The sequence below is a fragment of the Cavia porcellus genome, unplaced genomic scaffold (genome assembly GCF_034190915.1).
Source record: "Cavia porcellus strain 051 isolate PalLab524CR breed Dunkin Hartley unplaced genomic scaffold, mCavPor4.1 scaffold_2, whole genome shotgun sequence".
NCBI classification, from domain to species: Eukaryota; Metazoa; Chordata; class Mammalia; order Rodentia; family Caviidae; genus Cavia; species Cavia porcellus.
This window is the reverse complement of record NW_026947485.1, coordinates 92,804,734-92,829,036: the sequence shown is the minus strand read 5'-3', so window position 1 is coordinate 92,829,036 and position 24,303 is coordinate 92,804,734. Positions and strand designations below refer to the sequence as shown.

Genomic DNA, 24,303 nt, shown 5'->3' with positions numbered 1-24,303 from the left:
AACCAGGATGCTATCTTAAGTAACAATGAAAACCGTAACTTGGAATAAAATCACTCAGCGTCTGCAGTTCAACTCACTCTCATCCCAAGTGGCAAAATTTATAAGGGCAACCAAGTGTCCACCAGACAAGTGCATGGTAAACATTACAGCACAAGACTAGGACAGATACCTGAAATGGTAATATGATTGCAAACACCAATCATCTCTAGTCTTCTGGGACAATCCTAATCCTCACTACCCTTCTAGCGGGGAGGGGTGTATCAAGAATTGAACTCAGGATCTCAGGCTTGCCAGGCAGGTGCTGCACCACTGAGATAAATCCCTGGCCCTTGTGTTCATCTTATAATCAAACTACATTACAATTTCAAATACACTATCACCCTTCCAAGTTAGTACTGCACATTCATTCTCTAGAGTTCTCATTAGAGACTACGTGGATCACACCTTTCAAGTAACATATTTACCTTAAACATTACTACACTGTACTTTAACCAGTATTGTTTCTTTTTCTTTTAACCATACTCAGATCTTAATCATCATCACATATATCTAGCTGGATTCAAGAAACAATCCTGTCTGCAAGACGTGGAAAGCCATTTCTTACTGTCATATACCTACTATGTTAGCATAACAGGGCAGGCCTGAGATGTCATTAGTTTTATGATGACTCTTTCACCTTCAAACTTTTTGTCCCAAACTCTACACATGAAGACATTTCCAGAACAGCTAGTCTTGACTCTCCTCACTAGGAAAAAAGAGGGAATTAATCCAGATTAGATGCTAGGGTTGAAGATCTCCAGAAGAGCTACTGCTGAGAAAAAGAATCAGGCTTTCCTCAGCAGCTACACTCTTATTTATAGAATGAAATTTGAAAATACTTGCATTTGAGAAAGGATTCTGCTGCCTTTTAAAAGTTGGCAAACCACCAATCTATCTGGTCCTCTGAGGTTCTTCCAAGTGTTAAATTATGATTTTAATGTTTTTAAAACAAATTAAGGTATGTTGGCATTATGGTTTTAACTTTCTAAACTCTCTTATTCAACAAATACTTGGAAAGTGACTTACTCTGTTGCAAGACTCTGCTAGGTGTAATAGGAGGGATAACAATGAACAGGGCATTAATACAAACTCTGTGTTCAGGGGATATAGTAGGAGGGGTTTTCATTTGTTTGGTTTTGGTTTTGTTCTTGTTTGCAACACAGGAAATAGAACCCACAGCCTCTGCAGAAAGATACATTCCCACCCCTATTAATTTTGAGAGAAGGTCTCCCTAAATCACTGTCTCATTAAGTTGCCCTGAACAGGAGAATTCCAAGTTTAAGGCCCGTCTGGGCAACATAGCAAGACCCTTTTCATAATAAAAAATAAAAAGGGCTGGGCATGTAGCCTAGGTTCAACTCCTAGTACTGCAAAAAAAACACCAAACTCAGTAGTGATAGAAAAATATGTCCACAGGCAAGTATTTCCTCAAATATTAAAATGAAATGGCAAGAATCTGGACATTCAGCTGTTCTTCATGGACACTGCTCCAAGTGTCCCTTCTCCACTGCCCCTTACTCAGAGGACACAGGCAAAATCATACCAACAAAACTCATTATAAGTTGAAAAATTAAACGAGATTTTATTAAAATATACATAAGTAACCATCATTTTTCATCATTTCATTAGTTTTGGGGAAATGAAGTAAAAAGTCACTGTCCTAGTATAGAGAAATGGAGGCCAAAAGAGTCGAGAAAACCATAGTCCAGCCTAGAGCTGCTACTTGCCAGTAAGCTGCTACTTGCCTGAAAAGGCCTTTTGTATTATGTTCTTAGCCACAAAATGACATGGTTCAAATATAAGTTGTCTGGGATCAACTGCAGCTCTAAAACTTCACTGTCCTATGATTAGTAGCAAATGCTGACTACTGTGCTAACTACATGGCAGCTACTCACAATGAAAAGGAATAAACACTTAATTCATAGGAATACTTTTAAGGAAGACATGAGTGATTCAGAAGTTTGCTACCTCACAAATGCATTGATTTACTATTTTATTCACATCAACTACAATATATACACAAAAATGTATATCATATGTTGCTTTCAAAAAGTTCCATGTTCCATGAGAACTATATAAACAATGTAAAATGTTTCTGCTATATAATGAAAACCAGAATTCCCATGTAGGGTTAGGGAAATATTCAATAACTTGAATTTAGTGAAACACTGCAGAGCAGTCTTTTCATGAAGGAGCTTCACAGTCTGGAAGCAGTACATTTCATACTTTCAAGCACTTTGGTATAAATGAAATTAAGTCAAAAAACTAAAATCTCCATTTTGGTTCTCACAGTAACTGGATCTTCAGCAATGAGCGAACTGTACACACACTTTAGGTGACAGAATAAAAACCTATAATGTGCTCCTTCTCCTGCTGAGGTGGACATGCTAGGAAAGCCCTTCACAGAATTCTGGGAAGGAATGAGCACATTACCCCCTTCCACTTCTGGACTCTAGGCAGTGGTGCCAAGGCAGTGGAACTATAACCTCAGACCCAGCTTGGTTGGAACTTAAGTGATCTTGGTTCCTTCCTCTTCACACACAAAAATGACCCTGCATCAAGGCAGCTCTGAGCTATAATTCACATTTAAAGTACAACATAAGTTTCTAAAAATCATGTTATTAATAGCTTCTCTAGAAATCTATACAGAAAAAAGAAAAACATACTGCATTAATAAAAAAAAGTAAGTTTAATAGTCCACTGACGATAGTTCTTAAGTAACAGAAGTAACCATTGCATGCTACAAATATTTCTTCACTGAGGTCACATTTAACTTTGACAAGTATACAACCACATAAATCTGAGGAATTTTCATTGCATTATTTTTATAATTGCATCTTCTCATCTCTACTGTCCAAATACGGTACTGATTTTTTTAACTGTCTATTTACTCTGTGTACTTTCTTTTAAATGATTCTCTACATCTGAGATTTGTATCTGAACAACTGTTGATGAATTGCTTTCCTGTTGTCCATCGTAAGAGCAAACTGGAAACATCTTCTGAGGATTCTTTCATTGATGTAATTTATACTGGGACTTTCTGTGAAGACAAGTCTTAAAAAGAAAAAAAAATTCTTAGTAAACTTTATGAACTTACAGTAGTAACATAATAATATGCTGCTGTTTCAGGAAAAATGTTCAACCTTCCAAACATACTGCACCATGTGAGCACAAAACTTTCTGGGGTAAGAGCACAGCAGGATACATTCGGTACAGTTAAGGAGGCCAATAATCTCTGTAAAAAGCAGGTATGTAAAATAAAAGATAAAATTTTAAGTTTGTTATCTTTCAGGTTAATTTTTAAAGAATAATTCAAAAAGCAGGAGTATAATTCAGCCAAACTCATGTACGAATACCAAGCATATTTTTAAGTATTTTGTGGTATTAGTATTACACTAAAAGCTTAAATTCTAAACAAGATTTTAAAGATTACATATAAGAGAAAATTAAATTATTACAGTGAACAAATCATACGTGAAATAAAAGGTCCTGAGTTTTTCATATTAGGTATTATCAAAATCCTAGGATTGCCATTGTTTGGGTTTTGTTTTGTGGGGGTACAGTCACAAAAACTTACATTATTTCAAAATTAATTTGAGATAACAGCCAAAACTTGTATACTAAGAACCTGTATGCCAGGTATGAAAAAATATAAAACTATAATTATTAAAATACCACAGGACATGTCACTTATGTACCATGTAAACAAAAATGCTCAGGAAAGGGATCACAAAAAGAGTCAAATACTGTCCTCAAAGAAGTAGGAATGTCAAAATAGCTGCAGCAATAACGAGGGGTAAGGGAAAAACCCTACATCCAGAAAGGATGGTGAAGAAGCTATCAGCTCTGCCTTGACAGAGGGAAGAGAGAAAAACAAACCTTGGATAACCAAATGGTACACTCAGCCTGCTCAGCTTGTGCATTTTGTGGTCTCAGTTCACAATCCCAGAAGAAAAATTAGCTTAAGCAGACACAAGTAAGTGGTGCCCTCAAGTGTCTAGGAGAAGACAATGCATGTTTTCTGGACTGAACCTGCAGCCAACAACTGATGTTAAGAGCATTCCAAACTTAAAGGGTCGGGGATTTAGCTCAGCAGCATACGTGCCTACCTGGCAAGTGCAAGGTCATGAGTTCAATCCCCAATACCAATAAATAATTAAAATAAATAAATAAATATTTAAAATGTGAAAAATACATGACTTGAAATGAAAGGTAAGTTGACAGAAGAAATCAGAAAGTCCCCCAAACCAGGACGGGGCTCTAGTACAATGGTAGAGTGAACTATTCCACATGGATGTGGTTTTGGGGTTGGTCCTCAGCAGAGCAAAGAAAAAGAAAGTCCAGAAAACAAACACCAGGCATAAGATAAAAACATCAAATCAATGACAAAAGAGTATTTAATACATGGCATAGGCAAAAATGACTACTTAATAAAAAGTTAAATCCATCTCACCATGCAATAAATGAAAACATAAATAAATATTGAAATAACAAATATATAATTAAAATTAAAACTATGTATGCTGGACTTCGGGGAAGATTGTAGAGCAATAAGCAGCAAAGTAACAGCCTCTCTGAAATACTCCAGATGCTGGAATATAGCCTCATGGGGAAGACAAGAAGGAAAGAAATGGGTCCCCTGGACCCAGAAAGAACGTAAAGTAAGAATTGAAGTCCAGAGAAAGAGTAAAACAGAAAAACTTAACCAAAGAAGAAGGCGGTAGCTGGTGGCGCCTTCACCCAGAGCTGACCCGCTGCATGATAGAAGCTGTTGGAACCTGGAGACATATTGTTACCATGACTGTGGTGGCTGGCAAGCCCAGAAACCCCTGCAAAGAGAGACAGCGGTGGGGGGAGGGCAGATACAGAGGACTACTCACTTTCTAGTGAGTGCAGGGCTCACTTCTCCCACAGGAGAAAGCAACTAGCTGGGAACCATTTTGGAGTTGGGCAAGATAAGCCCAGAACCAGACCTAGAGCCTGCTCCCTTTAGCAGCTCCTGGCTGGGAGTAGTCCAGTGGAAACTGCTTGGACTCAGCTCTGCCCCTGTGTGCATTCCAACAGCCATTGCTGAGGTTTAACACAGGTAACTAGCTTGGCCTGGAGGAAGAGCCCAGCCCTGCCCCTGCACCTACTCTAACAGCCATGGTAGGCCTTGCCCCACTGTATACACCCTGGCAACTATCATCGTTGATTCCCAGCAGGTAACCAGCTAGGAGGCAGAGGGCCATCCCTGCTCCTGCGTGCACTCCCAACAGGCACCAGTGAGCCAAACAGTGGCATAAGGGGCTCACCAAGTGGGGCAGACAGCGGACGACCGGAGGGGGCACAGAAAGCCAGCAGATCTGCCTCCGCCTGCCAGGTACCACTACTGGAAGGCCCCTTTCCTGCGAGCAGCCAGCAGAAAGCAGGGACACACAGCAAAGTAAGCTCTGGGCACCTGTAGGCTACCACTGGAGGCCTTTAATTCTTTCGGGCAGCCATCACCCACCAGCAGAAACAAACAAACACACCCATGTACCTGCCACCATCACCAGAGTCCCAGTGTAGACACACAGATTGAGAGAAGCAAATCCACCTCCATACACTCCTGATCATCAGGCAAGTCCCAGTGTAGCTGCATAGATCTGGAGAAGCCCACTCCACACCCTACTACCTCCCTGTAATCTGGAGTTAGGGAACCCAGGTGCCTGTCCCATTCCTCTACACCAATGTGGGAAATGCCCCACAACCAGCTTGTTGGGAGGAAACCAGAAGAATGTCAAGATAAAAGAGCAAAAGGCAATCTCAGACCTGTAGCCCACACAGAACAAGTCTGGGAGATACCAGCATGGAAGAAAACGGAAGTCACACACCTGAAATCTCTGAGAGGATAGCAACTGAAGTAAGGAAACAACTTCATGGGATTGTAAAAGCACTTAAATCAGAAATAATGTCTCAGGTAAAGAAAAAATCACAAACATACTGAAAGACTTGTTCATCAGGTCTAAAGAAGACATAGACAAAAAAAAGAGGAGGAGCATAGGGAAATGATGGAAACCTTGAATGAATGTAGAAAGAAATTACAAAACATGAAAGAGATTCAAAGAGAGATCTAGGAAGTTAAAACTTCAATTGAAAGCTGGCAAGACCACTTGAAAGAGACTGAAGATGGGACTTTCAAACCTTGAAGATAGGATTACAGCTAGTGGTCATGAAAGATCTCTTAAAAATAACAAGGAATCAGGAAACAACAATTCAATGCCTACAAGATGATGCAAAGAAGCATAATTCAAGAGTCATAAGTGTTGGTGAAGAAGTAGGGGTCAATACAAATGAAATTAAAATGCTATTTACAGAAGTAATAGCAGAAAACTTCCTAAACATGGGAAATGGATCTGGCATGCAGAGAAGTGAGGCATATAAAATCAAACTAGCCATAACCAAAGTAAATCTACACTCAGACCTATAATAATCAAGATCTCAGAAATTCAACATAAGAACAGAATATTAAAAGCTGTTAGAGAAAGGAAATAGATTACCTACAAACGAAAATGAATTCAAATCACAGCAGACTTACCAACGCAAACCATCAAGTCAAGAAGAATTTGAAGTGTTTCAAACTCTGAAAGAAAACAACTTCCAACCCAGATTGATATACCCTGCAAAACTATCTTTCAAAATTAATGGAAAAACAAGACACTTCCATGATAAAAAACAACTGAAGGAATTCAGAGAATGCTAAAGATATTCTAGAGAGATATAAAGATAACCATGGTTCCAGGAGCAGCAGCAGAAGAGGATCACCAAACAAGACAGGCAACTGAATGAAGGAGAAAAGTGGAGGGCCAACAACAGGAGGATAGTAGGGCAGAGACAAACCAACACATGCAAGTTGTAACCATTAATATAGATGGCTTCAGTTCAGTTCAGTAATAAAAACAAATGCAGCAAGACTGGATCATAAACATGATCCATTGATATACTGTATATAAGAAACACACTAACTGGAAAAAAAATTCATAGACTGAAAATCAAAGGAAAGAAAACAGTTGTTCCATGTGACAGGAGACCAGAAAAAAAGTAGGAGTAACGTGACCATCAACTTCAGAATGGTAAGAAAGATACGGTATCTTTATGTAGTGGAAAACTACCCAGCTATAAAGCAGAACAATCTTGAGGCCCCCATAGATAAATGGACACAACTAGAGATCACGTTCATGGATCAAACAGCTTGAACTCATACGCGTGAACCCTAGCATAAGAAACAGAAGGAATTAATGGGATCCAAAAGCAAAATAATTATTACAAAAGTGATAGAGGAAACATTTGAGAGGGAAAGGTGGAAACTACTGTTAATTTTATTGTCTTGTCTTGAATTCTTGTGGTTTTTCACAATTTTGTTAGGTTTGGCTTTGTTGTGTCTTGTTTTGTTAGATTTTAGTTTGTCAGATGGTAGGGACAGCTATTTTGAATATAATGGGATATATTATGGTAATCATGGTTTTCTATTGCATTGTTTTGAAGTCCTATAATGCTTTCATTCATTTGTTCAATTGGTTTTATTCTGTTTTGTTTGATTTTATTATGTGTGATGGTATAAAGAGCTATTTTGAAGAAAACAAGACATTATGGTAGCCACTGCTGATTTCCTATCATCTTGTTTTGAAGTCCTATCATGCTTCTGTTCTTCTGTTTTGTTTGGTTCTATCCTGTAGTGTTTTATTTGATTTTATTATGTGTGATGGTATGGACAACTTTTTTGAGGAAAATAAGATATTATAGTAGCCATTGTTCATTTCCTGTTTTGAAGTCCTATAATGCTTTCATTCTTTTGAATGGTTTTATACTATTTTGTTATGTTTGATATTATTGCGTGCGAAGGTAAGGTCAACTCTTTCAAATAAAACAAGAGACATGGTAACCACTGTTTGTGTCCTGTTGTCTTATTGTGAAGTGCTGTGTTGCTTAAATTGTTCTGCTCTAATTTGCTTTGTTCTGTTGTTTTCTTTCATTTTATTCTCTTTAAAATTAAAAAAAGAAAACATATATGTTATATATTTTAAGACATGCTACCCACCCACTTATCTCTAATAAGCATCTAAAGCATAAAGAAAAATAAAAGGTAAATATCAAACTGGAAAACAAAGTTACAAGGATTGAAAGTTAATATCCTTAAAAATCATGATTATAAATCTCTAAGAAACAAGAGAACACTACCCTACACCTCCAGAAAAATGCACAAAGGTCAAGAAGAAGCAAAACGAAATATAATAGGCAATTAAATACATCAAAAATGTGCAATGTCACTAGTAATGGAGATATAAGTAAAAATAATGCCATAATAATTTCTTACTATAAAATAGATAACATTAAAAAAATACAGTAGTAATACCCAGTGTTGGCAAGGGTGCAGAAAAACAGGCACTTACACACTGACAACAGATACAAAAATTCTACAACTTTCCAGAATGCAATTAGCAATAAGTACGATTTTAAAAAGCCTTTCAAAGTACGTAACATTCTCCCAGGCACAGTGGCACATGCTGCAATCTCAGCACTGGGGAGGCTGAGGCTACATCATTAGTTCAAGGTCAGCCTGGACTACATAACAAGACTGTCTCAAAAAACAATAAACGCAATATTCTTAGATCTAAAAATGCTACCTCTAGGAATTTACCCCAAGAAAACAGGGATATTCAAGAAGTATGCAAAGCTACATGTCAGGATTATGGTATAATAATGAAAATCTGGGAAATCACCTAATACCACCAATAGAGGATTAAAAAAAAACTATAAAATGCAATTTTATGCAACTATTCAAATATATCATGGAAGTATTATTACTTACACAAATAAAACATTAGATAATCCTAATTCTCATCAATAGAGGACTGTTTAAACAAACTAGAATGCAACAATCAATGGATTCTCTACCTGAAAAGATATTCACCTGGCTCACTTACTCAAGTGGTACTTCATCAATAGCATGTTTCTCACTTCAACAGTTTTTTTACTGTCTGTCTTCCCTAGAGGAAGTAGGCCACTTGAGAACAGAGATTTTTGGTCCACTGCTGTGAACCCCGGCATCTAGACTAACACCTGGGACTTAATAAAGCACTCAAAAAAATACTGGATGGACAAGTGGCTGGATGCCTGGCTATAAAAATGGAAGCACTGGGCCAGGGATTTAGCTCAGTGGCGTAAGTGACTACCTGGCAAGGTCATGAGTTCAATCACGGGTACCTAAATAAATAAATAAAAATGGAAGCATGGATTCATGAATGGATGGATGAATGGATGAATATGAAACAATCTCCAAGACACAAGGGTAAGAAGAGTTCAATAATTTTTATATCATTTATCTTTTAGAAATGAAACACTGTGTGTATGTGTGTGTGTAAGCAGATGTCTGGAAGCATACACAAAATTAGATCATTCATTATCTCTGAATAGGGAAGCTGAGGAAAAGGGCTAGAAGGACTATCCTTCACTCCACCACTTTAGAAAGTTGAACCAAGTGTATATATAAACCATTCATTTAAAAAAAAAAAAAAGAATTGTCAATACTCTCACACACACATATACATTATAGGCTAATACCAAAAAATTATACCATATATTAAGGGGAAAAAACATATTACAAAACAGCAAACAAGCTGGGTGTGATAATGCACGCCTATAATCCCAGCATTCTGGGAGTCTAAAGCAGAAAGATCACAATTCAAGCCTAGCTTGAGCAAATTAAGTCACTTAATAAGATCCTATCACAAAATAAAAGACAAAAAAAAAAGGTTGGAGACATGGCTCACTGTGAAGGTCCTAGGTTGAATCACTAGTATCAATCAATCAATTTTTAAATGTTTAGATTTGGAAAATAATGTGAAAAGATTAACTTTTAGCATGATTGAGTACGATTACGGGTGATTTGTGGTGCTTCTTAATTTTCTTCTGTAGTATTTCCTAAGGTCTTGGTATGAAGCACTATTTTAAGATTATTTTTAAAAATTGCTTGCAAGTACACAGAACATTTGTTTCACAGAGTTCAAGAGCATCCACCAACCCTCACAGGACCATGTGCTAAACAGCTTTAGCAACCCCTACTCCAAACACAACACTCTCTAATCAAAGCCTCCTACCCTCTATTGGATTCCTCATCTTCTCTACATCTCCAATCTTTCTCTTCCGACCCTACTTACCTGGAAAAACCCTAGCCCTGGTAAATCCAAATATCTGTTTACTCACCCAAGTAGCAGAAGATACCCAAAGAAAGGTAAGATACCCAAAGAAAGGTATATTCCCAAGAAAGAAAGGTGTATTCACCTCAAATTTATGATCAGAATATCACATGGATATTCAAGCCTGCAATACACTTCTATTACACTTGGCTGGTAAATTCCCCTTTCCCACACTGAGACAAGTATCGCTCTGCTCCTCTCTCCTAATCTCCCACAAGACCTCCATTGGCGACCTTATACTCTGCCGATGACCTCCCTACACACCTCAGAGAAAAAGCTATTTGAAACTGTATTCATCCCCCGCCCACCCTTCTCCAAGAGAAAACACAACCCTGCTTCTTCCCTTGGCTTCAACTCTCCACCTTATCCTGGCTTCATATCTCCAGCCTCACGGCAGTTTTAAATATTTCCTCCAACAGTTATCCTCTTTCACCCCCATATTAGTAATTTTTCCCTCAACAGTGAGCAATCCCACTGCAAACACAATTTAATGCCACTGTCCCCCTCTACCTTACTTCTATCACACTTCAGAGCAAAGCTCCTTTGCCAATGGTCACTCATTTCACCTCAAGCACTCTGATCCATGCTATGACATTAAAACAGCATCAGTCAAGATCACCAACGACGTCCTCTGTATGACCATTTGCTTGAATTAAAAAGTTGTTCTATGGGAACCCCACTGAAAGTGGTTACTTCTCTAAAATGAGAGAGAAGTGTAGGATGAAAAAAATCTTCACTTATCATTAAGCATAAGGAAACAAAGTGTGCTAGGAACTTTTATTTTGCAATTTAGAACTCAATACTTTGTATTTCACTCTTTCAAAGGCTCTAAAATTTCTAATTAAAAACCCTACATTTTGTATTTTTTAAAGTAAATACTAGGAACAGTTTCTGGAAATGAAAAATAAATAAATAAATAAAATACATAATTATGAATTTCTAAGGTAAATACATAATTATATATATATTTTTAAAAGTAAATACATAATGTAGTGAGGAAAAACAAGTATCTAGTATCTCAGGAGGAGAGTGAGAATACACATGATGGCCAACTTGCAGGCTAAGTCATCACAGACTTAACCCTTTCCTCTATTTCATCTATTTATGAGGATTGGGAACACTGCAATGTCACCTGTACAATCACTCATACAGACGCATAGGGGAAGAGAACGTAGAACTAGACCATAGGTATGAGTAAACTCCCAAACATGCTTTTCTAATTTAAAGGACAGGCATAACAAATACTGCCCTTTTCTCAATCTTTTTCATGCTGTGAATATATACATGCTGTGTGGGACTACAGAAGAATCTTGCAACCATGAGACAGCAAGAGCCAACACAGAGACAGAAAGATGCCAGCAGTCTGGGCATTTAGCAGCGTTTAACAGTGAAACTCTCCCCTGTTACAGAAGGGAAATGAGTTGCTATTTGTTTAAGGTATTATGAAATAGGTTCTGGGATCTACAGCTAAGTGAACTCCTGGGAATATCTATTTTTAAAAGAAGCTAAAAATGAAAAATTCTGAAATTAAAAATGAACGAATTCAAATATCACATAGATTTGGAAACAAGGTAATAGGTCAGAAATATATACCGTAAACCAACTTTGTCTTATGGTCTCTATCCTGAATTTAAACATCAACTAAAAAAAAAACCTCAGAGGATACAGAAAATTGTAGTTAACATCAACTCCATACAAAAAACTTCAGAATGCAAACACTGAGAATTGATATGTACAAGCATAAACTCACATAATAAAAAAGAAGTCTGATCAGTGCTGGGGCTGCTCTGGACTAATGTTCATTGTTCGATAAATTTCTTTAAGTAGTAATAGGGCAGTATCTTCAGATTCCCTGTCAAAAAGAAAAGCACCTTTATTTAAGAGATACTTGGTAGAAACTAACCTCTGTGTACAAAGACGATAAATGCAACTCTGGTGTTCTACTCAATTCTAAGAATGGTAATCGGGCTAGGAATGGTGATGCATGCCTATAATCCCAACATTCAAGCAGCTAAGGCAGGAGGAATGCCATAAATTTGAGGGCAGCCTGAGTAGCATAGTAAGTTCAAGGCCAGCATGAACTATGTGGTGAGACCCTGTCTCAAAAAACTTTAAAAAAAAAAAAAAAAAAGGCAAATGATGGCAGAGCACTGTGATCTCAAAACTGTTCTTAAAATCTGCAGAAATACAAACCAATAAGCTGCAAAGCAGTGCTGTAATTCTTAGTGACAAGGACATATAGAAGAATGGCTTTTCAAAGTCCCTGCCACTCGCACTGTGAAAGACATACCTACAAAAACACTGAGCAAGAACTAAGGGTCTTGGTCAAAAGCAGATGAAATACTGCCACCTTGTGGACAATTCAAATTACATGCAGATTTATAAAGATTATAACAAGTCAGAAATATATATTGCAAACAAATTCCCTTCGTATCTCTATTCTGAATTTAAAAAAAAAACTAAGAGAAAAATGATTTTTAAATATATACAACTTCAAATTATTAATAACTCCTAACAAATGATGAATTATTAAAACTAGTATGTTGTATGTATTCATACACCTAAAGCCTACTCAAATATTATCAAAGTGAAGAATACTTACCAATAGCATAAGCGACTCTGAAGAGCGAAAAGATATTCATTAAAACTCTCTATTGGTTTTTCTTGCAGAACGTAATCAATTCGGCGGCCTCCATTTAACATTCCAACCTTTCCTAAGTAGTCCTCATCCTTGGAAAAATCTGGACTTTCAACAATCTTTTCTGCTAGAATTTAAACCATTTCAATAGCAAAGTCAATCACTTAATCATTATCCATTGACTTTAGCTGACTTTCTGGGCTCAATCAGAATATCGCTTGACACACGTAGCAAGTAGGGAGCTACCAGGCTCACTCCCCATTCCTCCAAAGAACAGGGGAAGAGGGACTGGTTCTCTGAGAGAGAGAGTAGAAAGCCAACAGCTGACAGAAGTTGTGAAGATAAAGGGTGAGGGAGCATTGTCGAAAGAAAGAAAAGAAAATTTGAAAGTCAAAAAATCATGGCAAATAAAGTCTACAAGAACAGAGATAAACAGTATCAGAACAGTAACATCTCATAGTGTAACTATCAGGAAAACCTAGTTAACAAAGGATTATACAGATTTTGAAGTGCATCTAAAATTATCATGGCAGAATTCCCTTTATATAAAGAATTTCACAAAAAGGAATAGAAAGGAAAAACATCACTAAATAATTTATAATTTTTATGTTAATGCATAGTATTTATACTGGAAAATGTCTTAAATCTCAAATTTACCTTCAACTACTTGCTTTTCTTCTTCCTCTTTGATTTGATTGGCAACTTTCTCCAATTCTTCTTGCAACTGAGTTGAAGAGGTATGCGCGCGGGCAAACTCGTTCAACGTCTGCCAAGCGCTTTTCAGAGAGCTAATAAAACCCTGTTTCAAATCAGACCCCATACGAGAGAGACTTTCTTTCAACTCTAAAGAGATTCAGATGACACCAAGTCACTGGTAAAATTCCGTATCACCGAAATTAAAAGTTAACGATCTTCTCAGACAGGTTAGGATCTCCCCTTCCTCCAAATGCCAAACATTTGAATGTCTCAGCCAAGAGCCTTCAGTATGGTAAAATGCCATCAAGTATTTTATTCTATTTTTTAAAAATGATTAATTTGATCCAATATAAACCTATAAGTTCTGTCTCAAATAATCAAATACCATAAAAACACAAACATATTCCTATACTGTTTCACTGGAAGTTTAAGAAATGAGTTTTACAAGACTAAAAATCACTGCTTTTCTAAACTGTAACAGTAAAACAGTTTTGAGAGTTTAAGATTCTGATATAACCACAATTTAAACTTCCAATCTAGAAACAAGGAAACCTCTGTACTTTCATTAGTTCTGTTGTGTAATAATCGCATTTGAACTCAAGGTCTTCAGGTTATCAAATTTTTTTGTTTTGTTTTTTGTTTGTTTTGTTTTTCGAGACAATGTCTTACCATGTAGTCCAGGCTGGCCTCCAGCATCTGCCACCAAAGGGCTAGGATTATAGGTATGTACCACCTTACCCAACTTGTTTTGCTTTCTGAAACAAGGTCTTGATATGTTGCCCAAACTGGCCTTGATTTAGCTGTGTACAAACTTGCAATCCTCCTACCTCAGCCTCCAGAGTGATACAACTACAGGTATATACACCCACACATGTGACTTTCAAATTTCTCATTTTAACTCTCAAAAAGTTAAATATTTTGTAAAGAAACAAATAAAAAACATAAAGTGGGGATGATGGCATATGCCTGCAATCCCAGCACTCAAGAGGCTGAGGCAGTAGGACCACCATGAGTTTGAGGCCAACCTAGGCAACCTAGTGGGTTCAGGAGAAACCTGAACTACATAGCAAGATCCTGTCTCAAAACACAAACAGTATTATTTAAAAGACAATATTAATTCTTCTCTTTATATACCCATCCCTCCACTGAAACTGTTAAGCCTAAGGGTAAGTTATATATGCCATTAACCATCAAAATCACAATCTAAACCCCACTTGAAATTATCAATCACATTATATCAATGATTGAGAGAGGAAGGGGTTCTGGGGAACCAAACCCAGAAGCTAAGCATATTCTACCATTGAGCTACATTGCCAGCCCCATATAATGTACTTTTTTAATAAGAAAAGTTTGTCTATTTAGCAAGAAAACGAAACTCACTTCATTTAGGCAACATCAAATCTATTTCTTGATAGTTTGGGTCATTAATTGAAATGTTACTCTTCTTCCCAATTTCAAAAATTATAACCAAACTATCAAAATCTAATTATACATCCTATCACCTCATTACCAACTCCCTCCCAGACCCATTTCTTTTTAAAAGACAATTACAATGCCATCAAGGATTCATTCGTAAATTTATAGCTCCTCCAATTTAAAAGTCCTGAATATAATACACACCTAAGTACATTAGTTCTTTTTTTTTTTTTTTTTTTTTTTTGTGCCGGGGATTAAACTCATGACCTTGTGCTTGCCAGGCAGGCACTTAAGCCACTGAGCTAAATCCCCAGCCCCAGTACATTAGTTCTTTAAGAATTTATTATTAAATTTTCACAATTCATTACACATTACAAAATGACAGGAAAAAAACAAGTTTTACATTCATATCTTACCTAAATGAAGTCTTTTTCTACCTTTGTGATGTGGAATAAGAACTGCTTTTAGGTCTAAATCTGGAACAATCATAGGTTCTAACCTGTATGCCACTGGGTCAAGCTGCAAATAGAGAAGTAGAAATTGATGCAAAGCTACTTTGAGTTTCATATCTTAGCTGGGCAAGTAAAACAGATAACTAGCAAACCAGAGAGTTTGGCTCTTTTCTATTATTCAAATATTGGGAATTTTACATTTCCAAGTTTGTGGTAAAACTGCTTTGCAAGCAAAGCAACAGCCCTATTTCTTTGAACAACTTTCTAGAAAAAAGTTTACTGGAAAGTAAGGGACCATATCTCTTGAGAAGAGAGCTCAGCCTTATAAAACCAGGATCAATATTAATCCCAAAGAAATAAGAATCTGAGAATCTATTCAGATAAAATGGACAGATTCTTCATCTTCCTCAAAACAGAAAGTCAATTTAATTCACTCACCGGATGATATATATTGAAGAATCCTTTACAAGTAGGGAGCCTATAGTTCTCATCTATCCTATCCACTCCTCGAATAGTGAGAAACATACCAATTGGAGATCCCAAAGCAAAGAAAATCTCTGGTTCAAAGTCTAGTGAGTTGTGAACAACAGAAACCTAGAAAGAACCAAAAAATAATAAAAAGTGATCAACAGCACAAAGTACAATGTTCTTAGGAATTTTCAAGTGTTCATGTTATGGTTGTTTTGTTCTTTGGCAAAAGGGGAGAAATTAAGAGATTAAATCCATAGGCATTGACTACTGAGCTACATCTCTACCCCTTTTTATTTTTTATTTTGAGTCAGGATCTTGCTAAATTGCCCAGGGTGAACTTAAACTTGTGATCCTCTTGCCTCAGCTTCTGTGTATCTAGGATTACAAGTATGCGGCATGGGTAATCAGTATCTTCAAACATTCTTGGACCTATATTTATAAGCATTCAAACACAGATGATGGCTCTCATAGATAGCTGTTGCTAGCTTAAAGGACTAAAAAACAAAAAGTTCTCTTTAAAAATCTTCACAGGTTAGTTCATCCTGACTATATTTTTACTTACTATATAGGATAACAAACATAGTATGTAAGCACTGTTATATTTATGTAATTATAAATTTGGTTAGAACTGCAGAATCTGAAGTCATCTTGTTTGAATCTACCCCATGCTCACTGCGTGTCCTTGGGCAAGTTTCTTAACCTCTCTCACTTCTGCCTCAGTTTAAAATCCTCATCTATAAAATGAGAAATTATAACACCAAACTCAAGGTAAAGGAAAAAATTAACCAAATCTACATAAGGGCTTAACACAGAGCCTGGCAGACCCTTAGGCATTTCATATGTATTATCTTTATTATAACTTCCATCTTCTGTAACTCATGCAAGTTTTCTTCCATCAGTAAAATGATCTGTCCCAAAACAGTTCATTTTGAATAGTATGGAAAGACCACTTGCATAGTATTCTAATGTGCAAATCTCATTTTTTTTCTCAATGGCAGGAAAATGTCTGTCATTGTAGAACCCTGAGAGTAAAGTAAAAAAATAATAAATGGCATAATCCACATGTTTGACTGGTCTATCAAAAGAGAGACAGAAGGCAAAACTCACCATGCCCACTTCTCAGATGAAGACAGTAAAGATCAGAGAGGTAAAAGGACTTACCTAAAAACACACAGCCAGTGAAAGAATGAAGAATTAGACACAACATTTCTAATTCCAAATCCAGCATTCCTTCTACTATACTAACTGGGCTGTCTCCAAATAGTGAAGCCTTCACATCCCTAGCTTTGCCCTTATATTTGCAAATTCAATAGTTTTATTTCACCACAAAAAAAGGAGTAAAAAATAAAATTACAAACAGGAAAAAATATCTGAAATATATAAAACAAAGAATAAATAGCATTAATATAAAAATGTCTTGATAAAAATCTATGACAAATCAACACTCAACATCATACTAAAAGAGAAGCAGCAAGCTTTCCCTCTAAAATCAGGAATAACAAGAGGATACTTGCAATCACTGCTTCTGTTTAACACAGTTCTCAAAACATTAGCTAAAGCAATTATACAAAACAAAGAAAAAGGATATGGATAGAGTAGGAAAAAGTTAAATTATCATTATTTACAAATGGCATGATCCTCTGTACAGAACGCCCAAAGAAACTCTACCAAAAGACTCCTAGAACTAGTTACCAAATTCAATAATGTACCAGGATACAAAGTCAACACAAAAATCAGTTGTGTTCCTATACACCAACAACAAACTCAGTGAGAAGAAAATTAAGTAAACAATACCTTTCACAATAGCATGAAGAAAAACAGAATAATTAGGAATTAACCTATCTTAGTTATTTTCCTCATTGCTGAGACAAAACACCTGACACTCACAAGTTAAGGGAGAAAAGGTTTATTCAGTTCACAGTTTGTGGAAGTTTCAGTCCCTAATTGGTTGGCTCCAGGGTAGCATGGTGAACAGAAGGGAGAAGGCACCAAACTACAAGCAGCAATGGCAGCTTCTTTTTCTTCTTTTATATTCTATCTAAAATAGAACCTACCTGGGTTAGGTGAGTGCCAAACCAATCATGGACTGATTTTGTAATCATATATCCTTAATTAACCTCAGCATCACATATCCTAGATGCAGCTACTTCCGAAAAAGCTCCACCAGCTATGACTACATGAGGACTCGGGGAGACACCTAGACACAAGCCATAATAGAACTCAATGAAGGAAGTGAAAGACCTCTGCAACAAAACTATAGTACTCTGAAAAAGGAGATTGAAAAAGATATCAGAAATGCAAAGACAGCCCTTATTCCTGGAAAGGCAGAATCAATATAGTCAAAAATGACCATACTTCCAAATGGTTATATAGATTTAATGCAATTCCAATGAAAATACCAATACTATTCCTTACAGAACTAAAAACACTTGTAAGTTCCTATGGAAGCAGAAAAGACCTAGAATAGAAAAAGTAATTCTGAGCAACAAGGGCAAGGCAGTGAGCATCACAATTCCTGACTTTATATTACAAAGCCAAAGTGATAAAAACAGCACAGTATTGGCAAAAAAAAAAACAGATTTGTGGGTCAATGGAACAGAATAGAAGATACAGAAACAACTCCAGAAACACTGTTTACACTATCTTTGACAAATGGGAAAGACACCCTTTTTAACAAATGGTGCTGGGAAAACAGGCTATCCACATGCCAAAGACTGAACCTAGACCCATATCTCTCACCAACAGTAAACTAAAATCAAAATGGATCAAAGATCTAAACATTAGATCAGAAACATTTAATCTGCTGGAAAACAAAATCAAAGACATAGATTTAGGCAAAGACTTTCTAGACAAGAAATAGTATCACAAATCAACAAATGGAGTCACATCAAGTTAAAAAGTTTTTGTACAGCAAAGGAAAGCACCAACAAAGTGAAGAGACACCCTACAGAGTGGGAAACCATTTTTGTCAGCTATTCCTCAACAAATGACTAACAATTAAATAGCAAAGAACTCAAAAAATTAGACAACCCAAATTTAAAAGATACAGTCAGAAATGGACACCTGAAATGAATAGACACTTCTCAGATGAAGAAATAAAGCTGGTCTTTTAGGGCAAAAACACTCAACATGGCTGGCCATTTGAGAAATACAAATTAAAACAAAATTAAGATCCTGTATCATCCCAGAAAGAATGGCTACCACTAAGAAATCAATCAATAACAAATGTTGGTGAAGCTGTGGACAGAAAGGAATCCTCCTCTTCACTACTCGTGGAAGTGTAAACTGAAATAACCTATGTGGTAATTAACATGGAGATTCCTCAAAAAAAAAGATTGGAGACTCTATTAAAAACAGAAATTCCAAGCCAGGCATGGTGGTGCACACCTATAATCCCAGCACTCAGGAGGCTGAGGCAGGAGGACTGCTGTGAGTTTGAGGCCAGCCTGGACTACAAGGTAAGTTCAAGACCAGCTCGAACTACATAGCAAAACCCTGTCTCAATTTAAAAAAAAACAAACACACACAGAAATTCCAGCTATTTTTCTTCTAGGTATACTGCCAAAAAAGTTAAAGACATCATACCACAGTGCATTACACACACTGATGTTTTTAGCAGCACAATTAATAACAGCTAAATCTTGGAAACAGTCTATTATCCATCAGCAGATGAGTGGATAAAGAAAATGTGGTATTTATACACAGTGCAGTTCTAGTCTGCCATAAAGAAGGATAAACTTGAGGCATCTGTAGAAAATGGATGTACCTTGAGACCATAAGGTCTTGAGACTATAAGTAAATCAGACACACAATTAAACACTACAGTTTCTCTTCTAAGAAAAATTTAATATAAGAACAAAGTAAGAAAAAAAAAGAACAAAGAAAGAGATAAAAGGTAACAAGCAAAAAAAGAAAAAGGGTCATTGTATTTTAGGTATGTTTCAGCTGTCAATTTCTGATTTCACGCCAATATGTAATGACAGCTTACTTTGCAGGATTTCCATTTCTTTGGATGTGTTAAGGTCTTTATAATGACTATGAACATGGTTGATCTGAGTGAACATTTCTCATGATTTTGAGAGGACTGTGTACTCTGCAGTTTCTGTATAATGTTCCACCGGAGGCATGATATTGCTGATTTTAACTGTTCCATCATAAGTTTTTCTTTCTTGAACTGTCAAATACTGAAGGAGATATTTTGAAATGTTCAGGAATATTTGTGGAGCTAGGATTTTCCCTTCAGTTTCATATTTTTGCCTTATGAAATGGGTGCTTTGTTTAGTGAAATATATATTGAAAAATACTAGTTCTTGTTAGAGAATTGCCTTTCATATCATTCTATGATCACTGTAATTCTCATTTACTTTGAAATACAAATGAATAGTGCCAAATTAATGTAGCTTCAGCATGTTTTATTGAGTCAATGCTAGAACGATGTATCTGTATAATTTTCTATTTAACCTGTCTTTATATTTACCTCCTATTTGTTACATTCTTTAAAATATTTGTACATATTTAGATTGGTACATAAAATTGAAAAACTCAGTAAAAATAGAAATTCAATAGAAACAGGGAAAGTTAGCACTTCACAAGAGAAAAAAAACACCTTTAAAACATAAGACAATATCTAACCTCATGAATGTTCAAAGAAAGATAATGTGAGCCAGGCATGATGGTACATGCTGTAGTCCCAGCTGCCTGAAAAGCTGACGTAGAAAAATCCCAAGTTTGAGGCTAGCCTGGACAATTTAGCAAGATCCTGTCACTATTATTATTTAAAATAATAAAGATGGGGCAGGGGGACAACTAGGGATGCAGCTCAGTGGCAAAGCAAGTACAAGGCCCTGCGTTCAATCTCCAGTAGAAGAAAAAGAGAAAAGGCAGAAAAGGAGGGGGAGGAGCTGGAGATTTAGCTCAGCAGCATAAGCGCCTGCCTTGCAAGTGTGCGGACATGAGTTCGATCTCCGGTACCAAAAACAAAAACAAAAAAGGTTCTGAGCAAAGGAGGGAGAGAGAAAAGCAAGGAGAAAGAGAAAAAAAGAAATAAAATTTCATACTGACTTTCTTGTAAGGTTATCAAAAACATAAATGAAACATTAAAAGAACGTTAAAAATCTACTTTCATGTAAAAAATTTTCTCTTTGGACTAAAGTTTGAGAGTGAGAATACTATATACATATATTTTTAAAGGCTATTAAGGGTCAGAAGTATATATTGACTTTTATTTGTCAGTCTGCTGAAATCTGTTCATGTTTGAAAGACAGACTTTTTTTTTTGTACCAGAGATTGAACTCACAACCTTGTACTTGCCAAGCAGGGGTTTGTGTCACCGAGCTAAACCCCCAGCCCAGACATTTTTAAAATGTAAATTTGGCTTAAAAGTTTGAACAGGATAAATCAAATATCAAGTTCTTTGTGAGCCTCCATGAACCACTTTCTGGTAATGGATCCTTATACTGTGCATACAACTGGTAAATAAGCTGGAAGTAACACAGTCTAAAAGGAATGTAAGGGCGGGGACATAGCTCAGCGGCACAGCAACTGCTTGCAAGCGTGAGATCATCAGTTTGATCCCTGGTATAAAAAACAGCAAAAAACAAAAAAAAAAAAAAAATCAAAATAAAATTATAAAAGCTGAGCATGGTGGAGCACACCTGAAATCCCAGCACTTGGGAGGCTGAGGCAGAAGGATTGTTGCAAGTTCAAAACCAGCCTCGGTTTCAAAGTGATCTCAAGGCCAGCCTGAACTGCACAATGAGACCCTGTCTCTACATACATACATACATATATACACATACATACAAGGATTGTAATATTACTTGTACCACTGAGGTACAAGTATTTTAAAGTATACTGTTAAAAGTAGTTATTAACTACCTGGTTAATTTTTATAGGCATTTTTTCCCCAGGGAAAAAATTGTGAATACTAGAAAACTACAAGGGCTGGGGATTTAGCTCAGCGGCATAAGCACCTGCCTTGCAAGCAGGCAGTCATGAATTCGATCCCCGGTACCAATAAAAAAGACCAAAAAAAAAAAAAGAAAACTTGAGTGAATATAGCAAATTTCTCACGCAGAAAATTAGGTTCAGAACATACTTAAACCTAATTTAGGTATGTTCTGAATCTGATTTTCTGTTAACAATTCTATTGTTAATGGTTCTAAGACCAATGCTGTAAAATAATGAGTTGTAGAAAAACTAAAATAAAAATAACTTCAAAAATTAGATATCCTCTGTATGTCCCATCTCTTATTCTGAAAATTATGAAATGTATAAAACTTTTACTACAAGAAAATCACCTGGGCATGGGTGGTGCACGCCTGTAATCCCAGCACTCGGGAGGCTTAGGCAGTAGGATCACTGTGAGTTCAAGACCAATCTGCCTGGGCTGCATAGTAAGATCCTGTCTCAAAAAAAAAAAAGACCAAAGGTCTAGCTCAGCGGGACAGTTGCCTGGCAAATGCAAGGTCCTGAATTCTATTCCTATTCACCAAAAAAGAAAGAAAATCAATTTCTCTGCTCAGCCATAAATAAATGTTGCATAAATATTTAAAGAATATAAGGTCAAGCCAAATATAGAGCCAAGCCAACATAAAGACACACCATTTCAACATAAAACATGTAGCACTAGTCTATGTAAACTTACCTGTCCCGTGCCAACTTCAAAAGACTCATAATCAACCTGTGCAAAAGAAACAGAAGCCCCAAGTGGAAGTTTCCTCTTTGACTCTTTAGTTTCTGAGGAGACAGAGACCATTTCTTTAGTTTTGGGAATGTTCTCCTCTTGTCGTTTCACTGCAGACACTGAAACTGCCTTCTTTTCTGATGCTTTCTTCTGTTCCTGTGAAATACCAAAATTTTTTAATAATCTTGAGAATTCTAATTATCTTGAGAAAAAGTTTCATCCTCAACTACCATTATAAAACAAACCATCTCAGATGTGTTGTGTAACTCTCCATGTGTACTAACTCTCCATGATGAACATAATCATTATCTATTGAAAACATGTACTAATAAACAATTAAAAACCCGTGCTATCACAGCATTACAGAATGACTAGTCATTTAGGTATTAATAATAATAGGCAATAATAATGGCATGGTAAAAATGTCCTCTGAAGAGATGTTAAACTTTTAAGGGAAAATATCATAGTACCTATAATTTACTTTAAAATTCTAAAGTGAAAAATAACAAAACAAAAAATAAAACAGCTATAATGAAATCTAAATAGATTAGATAAATCTCAGATATTATTTTTATAAGAAAGTAGATATAAAACAATACATATTGTTGGGGCTGGGGATTTAGCTCAGCAGCATAAGCACCTGCCTTGCAAGCAGGCGGTCGTGAGTTCGATCCCCGGTACCAATAAAAATGAAAAAGACAAAAAAAATACATATTGTTAATTTTTTTCCTGTGTTAGAAGAGGGAAACTACCTGTGATAGAAATCAAAACAGCAGTTATAGGAAAGAGGGAGTTAGCTAGTAAGAAGCATGAAACAGCAACCTTAAAAAACCTGTTTTGTCCTTAACTGGTGATTACATAGGTCCACACAGTTAGCAAAACTTGTTGCACAGAGCACTTAAGATCTATACATTACCTCAAACAAAAACTGTGGGAATAGGCATATAAAAGATGTAATACTTAGTGAAACAAAACCATTCCCAAACGTTTCTAATTATATCCTGAGTTCAACAATGTCAAGGGGATGTAAATACTGAATTTGCCACAGGTAATCGTGTCTACTCCTCAGGTTTCAGGAGCCCTTATTCCCTAGGTTGTGAAGGACTAGGTGCTAGTCTCTCTTTAAATAGCTACTGACAGCCTGGTATGATGGTGCACTCAGGAGGCTGAGGCAGGAGGACTGCTTGGATTTCAAGGCCAGCCTAGGCTACTAAGTGAGTACAACGTTAGCCTGAACTGTATAGTGAAACCCTGTCTCAAAACGACAAAAAATAAAAAAATAGCTATTGACAGTGCCTAGACAAATGGCAAAAACTGATATGATCTGCTAATGAATCCCAAATGCCTAGAAATCAGGAATGAAGCCCAACTGATTAACACAAACAGCAATACAGAAAAACGAAAACTTTTAGCCAGCCACCCTGTCACTCACTGATGCCACCATAGTGTTTTAGAAGGTTGAGTTATCTCTGTCCTTTTGGGGAAGTACCAAGTTTAAATCTATAATCTAAAATGAAGAGCATTTTCCAGCTTCTTCAGTTGAAATGTGCTTTCACATTTAGAACTGCCTATTATATTTACTGACATTAACCCTGTCATCTGTTTATTTTGATTTGTTGACACAGGGTCTTACTACATTAATCCAGGCCGGCTTTGAGCTTACTATGTAGCCCAGGCTGGCCTCAAACT

The 24,303-nt window shown here is 36.5% G+C and overlaps 1 protein-coding gene across 5 annotated transcripts in view; it reads right to left on the bottom strand.

The window, feature by feature from the left end:
• Nucleotides 1-1,594: 1,594 nt before the first annotated feature.
• Sec23ip (SEC23 interacting protein) overlaps nucleotides 1,595-24,303 on the bottom strand; it is a 51,487-nt gene continuing 28,778 nt past the window's right edge. For 2 of the 5 annotated variants that reach the window (XM_063244845.1, XM_063244846.1), the window contains 7 exons: nucleotides 22,576-22,770; nucleotides 15,897-16,052; nucleotides 15,423-15,525; nucleotides 13,552-13,737; nucleotides 12,859-13,018; nucleotides 12,007-12,108; nucleotides 1,595-3,093 (listed from right to left, as the gene is read on the bottom strand). In XM_063244845.1, coding sequence (XP_063100915.1) covers nucleotides 12,027-12,108; nucleotides 12,859-13,018; nucleotides 13,552-13,737; nucleotides 15,423-15,525; nucleotides 15,897-16,052; nucleotides 22,576-22,770 — 882 coding nt within the window. In that variant the 3' untranslated portion in view covers nucleotides 1,595-3,093; nucleotides 12,007-12,026. Of the gene's footprint in view, nucleotides 3,094-12,006; nucleotides 12,109-12,858; nucleotides 13,022-13,551; nucleotides 13,738-15,422; nucleotides 15,526-15,896; nucleotides 16,053-18,405; nucleotides 22,333-22,575; nucleotides 22,771-24,303 lie in introns of those variants that run through there. The other 3 variants (XM_063244844.1, XM_003479304.5, XM_063244847.1) reach the window with 2 other exon arrangements.